This window comes from Benincasa hispida, chromosome 2 (assembly GCF_009727055.1).
Source record: "Benincasa hispida cultivar B227 chromosome 2, ASM972705v1, whole genome shotgun sequence".
In the NCBI taxonomy this organism is placed as follows: Eukaryota; Viridiplantae; Streptophyta; class Magnoliopsida; order Cucurbitales; family Cucurbitaceae; genus Benincasa; species Benincasa hispida.
Window position 1 is genome coordinate 36,158,506 of NC_052350.1, and position 8,437 is coordinate 36,166,942.

The 8,437-nt window shown below is 31.0% G+C and overlaps 1 protein-coding gene across 1 annotated transcript; it reads left to right on the plus strand.

The window, feature by feature from the left end:
- The first annotated feature begins 1,562 nt into the window (after positions 1-1,562).
- On the plus strand, positions 1,563-4,311 carry LOC120071875 (glycosyltransferase BC10). The gene is made up of 2 exons (XM_039024283.1): positions 1,563-2,970; positions 3,827-4,311. Exon 1 carries the CDS (start codon positions 1,870-1,872, stop codon positions 2,956-2,958), a length of 1,089 nt encoding a protein of 362 aa, XP_038880211.1. The 5' UTR covers positions 1,563-1,869; the 3' UTR covers positions 2,959-2,970; positions 3,827-4,311.
- The last annotated feature ends 4,126 nt before the right edge of the window (positions 4,312-8,437 follow it).

Consider the following 8,437-nt stretch of genomic DNA (forward strand, 5'->3'; position numbering starts at 1 on the left):
ATTAACTAATCTATCAACTCTATCTTTGGTATATCACTAGTTGATTTGTATATTAATTAACTTTATTAATTGACATCATATGTATCATCTTTTTTTTTTTTCCCTATTTTCACAATATCTTGTTTACCTAAGATTTTTGCAATATATTTAAATTGTGCTAAAATGGATTGTTTTTAGTTCAACAATTATATAGGTAGAAAATCGAATCATCTACGGTTGAGTTAGTGATTGATGTTTTATCTACTAAATTATGCTTAGAGTGATATAAGAATTTGACTTACGTTCTCTAAGATCGAATGTTTTATCTTTTCATTATGCATGTAATAATCGAACTACATGAAGCCTCTCATCTTATCTTAAAAAACACCATTGAAGAAAAAAAAAAATACTATTTTGATATGATATTTAGCACTCGTTTTATATTAGTTCCTATTTCAGATGTTCAAATGTAGTGTTTGTAGTTTCAATAAATCATAAAATAAGTCATCATATCACACTGGTTTAAAGATATTTTTTTTTTCAAATTCAATAAAAGAGTTTTCATTTAATAAATGACATAATGTGAATATATTTTCAAATTTTTGAGAAAAAAACCTAATGGAGATTTATAAAAAAAAAAAATTAACATTAAATAGAGAAGAATCTTAAGCTTTTATTAAAAATGTGAAAATTAAATTTGATAACTTGAAAATACAGATAGTAAATAGAACAAATTTTAAATTAAGAGACTAAAATGGTATCTTAACCTAAATACTTCACTCTCCTCAAAATATGAGTATAAAATTACCAAATACATTATACTACTTACTATTACAACATTTGAAATTATATCATTTGAGCTGTTCATAAATACCAAAAGTTAATATTGTAACATTTTTAAAAAAACAATGATATTTTAAAAACAAAATGATAAAGTTTAGGGATAATTTTTTAGGTTAAAATATCATTTTGATTTTTATATTTTGAATTTTTTTTAATTCTAGTCCTTATATCTTCAATAAATTTTACATTTAGTCCCATGATTAGTTTATCGTTGATTTTTAAAAAATATTTTATTATCTATTAATATTTTTATTATAAATTCAGTAAACATATTCACATTAAGGCTATTTTAAAATATAAAAAAATAACTAAAATGTGTAACACATAATAGTAAAATATCATCGTTTATCTAAAATAGACCGCGAAAGACTACTATGTGAATCTATCTATGTCATGATAGACAGAGATAATAATCTATCGTGGTTTATTGCAAATAAACTGTTATATTTTGTTATTATTTATAAATATTTTTAGCAGTTTTATCATTTAAAATAATTATTTTAAGTATTTTCTTCCACAAAAATTATTATTTATTATTTAGTAGTAAAATAAACCTCAATGTATTAAATTAAGATTGATTAAAATTAAATATACTAAAATTGGACAAACATGAACACAGACTTCAAAATAATATTTTAATTTTTAATAATTTATTTTTTAATTAAAAAAAGAAAAGAAACATGAAGACGCCGTTAGTTCACAGAAGGTTCTGAGAGTCAAGCTTGGGGTTCTTCTCCTTCCTTCCTTTCTTCCTCCCCCAATTTCAGTCTTCTCTCGCCATCGATATCGTTTTCTCTCTGTTTCTCTCTGTTTCTGTTTCTCCATTTTCTGTTTCCACAGCTCACAGTGGCTGAGTTTCATGAATCAAGGCTTTCCCAGAAACCCAAATTCTCCATTTCTTCTTCTTCTTCTTCTTCTTCTCCACTTTCTGTCACAATTCCAGACCATAATCACCATTTTTCCCATTCTGGAACTCCATCTTTCTCCAGATTTTCCTTCAATTCCTCCCACTTTCCCTCCTTGAGACTTGTAACCCCAGTTCCCTCCATGTTCTCTACCCCCTTTGTTCTTTCCTTCTCCCTCCTCCTTTCTCTTCCTATCCTCTTCCTTCTCGCCCCTCATTTCATCCCTTCACGCCCTCAATCCATTCCAATCCCTCCACCGGACGACCACGACGATCTCTTTCTCTTCAATCGCGCCACCGCTGGATCTAATCCCAACAACCCATCTACGTTTTCCCATCTTTCTTCCACCAACAACCCTAAATTGAAGATTGCTTTCCTCTTTCTCACTAATTCTGACCTCCATTTTGCTCCTCTTTGGATTCGTTTCTTCCCCAATTCCTCAGATCTTTACAATGTTTATGTTCATGCTGATCCTTCCATCAACATTACACGCCCTGGCGGCCCTTTTCTGGGTCGTTTTATTGTTGCCAAACGGACTTATCGTGGGTCTCCTACTCTCATCTCTGCCACGCGCCGCCTTATCGCCACCGCCATGATTGATGATCCTGCTAATGCGTATTTCGCTTTATTGTCTCAGTTTTGTATCCCTCTTCATTCGTTTTCTTATGTTTATAACTCTTTGTTTTCTTCCACTACTTTTGATTCTACCTCCACTCCCTCTGAGTTGACTCATTTGGGTGTGCGGATTCGATTCAAGAGTTTTATTGAGATTGTTTCCAAAGAACGACATCTATGGCAGAGGTATAATGCTAGGGGTCGATTCACCATGATGCCCGAGGTTCCTTTTGAGAAATTTCGAGTTGGATCTCAGTTCTTTGTGTTGACTAGAAAACACGCGTTGGTGGTTGTTAATGATCGGACGTTGTGGAGGAAATTTAAGATTCCTTGCCAAAGTTCTGAGGATTGTTACCCTGAAGAACATTATTTTCCAACTCTTCTTTCAATGAGGGATCTGAGTGGTTGTACCCAATACACACTTACTCGGGTTAATTGGACTGGAACTGCTAATGGGCATCCTTATACTTATCAAAGTTCAGAGGTTTCTCCTAAGCTTATTTACCAGCTCCGGAAATCGAATTATTCAGAGTCTTATTTGTTTGCCCGGAAATTCACTCCGGATTGCTTGAGACCTCTGATGGCTATAGCTAAGTCTGTGATTTTCCGGGACTGAAATCTGTTACTGGTAAGTTGGTTGTGTTAAGAATTTGCTTGTTTACTTGATTTGTAGCCTGCATTCTTCCTTGTTCCCTTTGGTTTTAGAATTCTAGTTGTGAGTTTGTGTCTTTGCTGATGAGTTAACATAGTTGGTCGAGATTTGTGAATGGGTTGAGAAGAATGGAGATTTCTTGTCTATTTTTTAGGTAATAGCAGAGAGACCCTCATAACCATTGGGAAATTTTGGTGGCCATTGTCCAACTGATTTCGAATAGCTATTGGGAATTCAAGTTGATTATGTTTTGCCTCTTCCTTGGTAACAATGAAGCTTCATAGGGTCTCTTTGTTCAGGTTTTTTCCCCTTCCTTTCAATAGAGAAAGAAAGGAAAGTTTGTTGGGTCGTGTTTCAAAATTGACCTGCATTTCCATACTAGAAGGACCATTGTAGTCCTTTGGATAATTGAAGTTCTGGATGCTATTCAATTCAAAGAGATTTAGGGTGTGTTTGGTTTAATTTTTAAGTGTTTAATTATGAAAATAAGTCATTTTAGAAAAAATTCAAATGTATGAGAACCACTCAAAATAACATTTGGAACACTTTTAAAGTGTATTTTAACCCTTTTCATCAAAAGGGTTTAAATAAAAATGAATTTTTTGAAAAATAGTTTTCTCTCGTCAATCCTAATAAGCCTTGAGACTCGAAGAACATGAGCAATGTGTTTTTAGCCATCTTGATTTGTATAATTTATCTGAAAATTCTTACCTTCTTCTTTTGGTTAGGAAGAAATCAAAATAATCCACAAGTCCAATTTAGAGTAGATTTTGTACTCTTTTGGCTAACTAGTGAACAGTACCTTACGTCCTGTGTTTATGCATTATTACAGGTTAAAGACAAAAAAAAAAAAAAAAAGGAAAAAAAAGGTGTCAGGACAGTGCTGTGTAGCCTTACTTCTTGCTAAGGAAGAAGAAAAAGAAAAAGTTTTGTGTGGGAATACGGTTATGAAGAGGCGCCAAAGTGCCCACAGCCTGTAAGCCCACTTTCATCCAGACTGCAGAATTGCCCGTCCAGAAAAAGCTTTGGACAAAACAAATTTTTTTTTTAAAGGGAAAAGAATAGTTCGGGAAAGAGATACAAGTGAAGCAGAATGCAAGGTACTCTTGTCGAAAGTTGTATTTTAATTTTAATTTCTTCCACTTTTTGTTCCCTGTATTTTGATAATGTAACAATAGAAATACTGGCAGAAGAACTGAAACAAAAAAATAGAATCATTCTCCTGTCATTTCTATGGTTTTTTTTTTTTTTTTCTTGTAAATATGTAATATCATGGAAGGAATTGAAGAATAGAATGGATTATTGGTTACTGGAAAATATGAAGGTTGTCATGATTCTATGCTCTTTCGTTTTTGGCCTCTTTTTGCGCTTGAAACAGGTGCTTAGTTTTTCTTTACTCTTCTTAATCATTGTGATTTTTAGCTTTTTTTTTCTTTTTTTTTTTTTTTTTCTTTTCCTTTTCCCTAATGTTTTTATGAGGATGGAGCTACAAGGAAAATGCTTCACTCGCTGTTTTAATAAGTTTAGAGTTCGGAAAGCCAAAGTTTGTATAATCTGAATTGTACGGAGGAATAGGTTATAGAAATTTGAGTTTATGTAACATGTATATAGTTTGATATATAGGTATTACTATTTTGTATAAAAGGTGAGTTTCTTTGACTTGAGTTTATATAACAATGTTTGTCTAGTACGATTAACATTTAAAAAACTTGAAACTTGTATTTTGAGATAAACAAACCACATCCTGGATATAGTTAAGCGTCTTAATCATGACTTACACAAATGTAATTCATGAGACCAACTATCCTATAATTATATTGGGACTAACAGGCAAAGGCTTCAATTGAGAAGTCACTGGTCTGATGGCCTTAGAATAATTTCTGTGTTGATTTGCTTAGCTAATGTTTTTTATTTTCTTCCTTTTGTTTGCAACTAAATGTCTTTCCTTGATGCCCAGTCTAAGCTGAATCACCAAGTTGAGTACATCATATGGTCCATGGAGAATGCAGGATTACAGTCATAAAGTAACAATAAAAGTTTCAAATAATTTAAGACCTGCTTGGGATGGTTTTCTGAATGCTTAAGAACACTAATTTTCACGAATCTTGATGATTTGAGGAAGACTGCATTCTCTGTTATTTGAATCATGAGTAGGGTGAATTCTTAATAATAATATGAGTGAGTAGAAAGAGAACTCTTCTGGAAATCTTGCACTCAATTAGTTTTGAAATCTTGAACAATATTCTTTCAGAACCTTAATCTTTGTGGTCTAGTTGGATCGTAAGTTTGATGGATAGTGTAGCTGATATGTTCTTGTTTCTGACTCCTTGAGTTTGATCTTAACTGCATGGGACTTTCTTTTAGATCTATTTTGTTGACAAGAACAGGATACATCTCTGAAATTTGATTCCACCAAACACATTGTGTTCTCTATGGCTTTAGAATTCACTGCTAAATAAAGTCGAATTCTGAATTGAAGATTTACCTTCCAAATTCTGCTGCTGCTACCAAATGATTATTACTTTTTAATTTTATCTATTGTTTAAATGTCTACAGTGTCTGTAGATTATTGGAAGTTGAACCATTATTTTGGGTCATGGTGGGTAAATTAGTTGAACCATCATTAGTTAGTGAATTTTTAGTTGAACTGTCATTAATGCTAGTTATTTGTTTCGTGCAAAAAGAAGTTATGGAAAATACTGTCGATGTTTTATTACCCATAGTCTGATTAATGTATACAAAGGTAAGCTTTTATGAAGCCTCAGGTTCTCAATTGGCAACCTGGTAAGCCAGTCCCAACCAAGTTAAACAGTAAGTACATCAGGGTTAATAGTAAGTACATGCATAAAATGTAAATACAAGAACAGTGATTACATCAAATCCTCCTGCTAACTAGTCTCGACTCAAGTTGACTTTTAGTAGCTCATGAGAACTTTTGAAGAGGCTTCATCTTTCTTTTTTTTCACTGATGAATGAGATAAAGGAAAACTTCAGAACCAAGAGGAGCATTCATCTGTTTCTCCTCCTACTAACTAGTCTTGGGTCGAGAGTCGAGTTTTAAGTAGCTTATGAGAAATTTGAGGAGAATATTCATGTGTGTTAGAAATCAAGGTAATATAGACTACCTTTGTCCCACATTGGTCATCCCATTCTAATCGATATGGGACAAAGGTAGCTCACATAAGTTAGAATGGGATGACCAATGTGATATTTAAGTGGCTTGACTCTCTCATCTCAATAGCTGGCTTTTGGTGTCTCTTTGAGGTGCTTCCTAAAACTGTTAATCCTCCTACTATCTAGTCTCGACTTGAGTCAAGTTTTTAGTAGCTTATGAGATTTGAGTTAGGTTTTAAGTAGCTTATGAGATTTTTTGAGGAGGATCTAAATGTTATCTTTAGATTTTGGCAAAAATATAGCATTTGTCCCGATCTTTTCTTCCGTTCAAACTGATTGTAATTTATATACATTAGAAGATGAAAGATAACTAAATCGTTAATGTCCAGAAACGTCCTGCTAGGTTTTTTGACCAAAGATAAGCAAATAGAATCATTGACCCACATGATCTTAAATCTTGAATTCAATTTGCTAGGTTTTTTGTAGACTGCCAATTATTTTAGCCCAAACATGTAAGCTTCTTACATGTTACTAATAAACATGAACTAAATTTCCTTTATAGTAAGATCCCCAAATAAATTATCTAAGTTTTAAGATAATGAAATAGATATTCCCCCTTAATTTTATTGTTAAATATAAACTCCATTTGGTGTTATTCTCCCACGTGAAGAACAATTAAAATTTAAATGATTTTCTTGTTTGTTCTATACTTACCCTAACAAATCTAAATCATTAAACACTATTTTAAGAACATATCATTGTCTTGTTCTATGTTTACCTTCAATCTCACTCCATCCTATCTAAGGATGAAAATATCTGTTAATATATTGATACATCCGTAAATTGAAGGATTGGATATCGATATTAAATATCTATGAATATCTCCGATATCGATATCGATATAGTTAGACATAAAAATATCTTTTATTTTGTCTAATATGAATATGACTACTAATAACAATATCCATACCTTAATTTTGGAGTAAAAAACTTAATTATTAATCTAAATAAATTTTGAAAATTTGGTGAATTATAGAAATATTCGTTGATATCAATATTTTATCGATATATCCGTAAAATTGAAATCTCGATATCGATATCAACATCAATATTTTAATGTTTGATCTTAACGAATAAAAACCCAATAATCTTTATTATTATTATTATTTTAATATATCATAGCCTGTTTTATGTTTATCTTGATCTCCCTCCATCCCAACAAACCCAAATCAACAATTCCCATTTTATAATATATCATTTGTCTTATTCTTTGCTTATCTTTAATTTCTTTCCATCTTCCCAAACCTAAATCAATTACCCTATTTTCTTTTAATATCTTTCATCTTCTTATTTTATTCCCACCTCCGTCTCTTATAGAAAAAGGATTTACATAAAAAAAAAAAATGTTGTAACAGTTTTTTTTAAAATTTTTTTTTAATGTTTGAATAATGTTTTGGTGTTGAACATGTCTGATATGCAATTTTGATTATGTCTTATGCTTTCAGATTTACTAAATCAAATAAATTCATTTTAGAAACACAACGTTTGGATATTTTTAGCGTATTTAGATTTTGAATCTTAAATATCAAGATTGTTAACGGAATCTATTAAGCTGAATCCATATGGAGCCGGCAAAAAATTCCTTGTAACGCTCTAAGAGGGTAGTGAGGCTTAGATTTTATATTAGAAAAAAATTAGAATTTTGATAAATGTAATAGTTCATGCTACAAACTCATTTTATTTTTTAAAAATTAAAATATTTATAACATAATATATTATAAATTGTATGATATTTGAAAATAATAGTAATTAGAACTATTTTTAGAGTTTAGAAATATAATATCAAACAAATTTTAAACAATAGTTTAAATTAAGATTTAATTTTGAAATTTGGTACAAAACACATTAATAAACAGTCATGAAATACCATCTAGTTTTTCACTTAATCCTTTGTTTTTAAATGTATGTTTTCAAATCACAAATGAAACACCCTTAACTTTCATGTTTATTCTATTTTTATCCCTTTAACCTCCAAACACTATATTTTAGTTTTTGAACTTTGCATAAAAACTAACCCAATCATTCATTGGACTAATTTATTTACTGACTTATTTAATAAAAACAATAGCGACAAAACCACTAACAGGTGTCGTTATAATGAGGTTGTTCTTAATAATTGTCGAAGACAAGTTTGTAATATCATATTCCTAAAAAAAGAGTGAACCATAGATCTCTTAATATTCAGGACATACTCATTCGAGTTGAACTTAATCTCATTTTTAATGACTTTTAATCTTTTAGAACTTTTATGTTTGTAGCTTCAGATTGA

Bases quoted from the DNA above. Each gene is read 5' to 3' on its own strand.
- LOC120071875 (XM_039024283.1), top strand. From the start codon at position 1,870: ATGTTCTCTACCCCCTTTGTTCTTTCCTTCTCCCTCCTCCTTTCTCTT.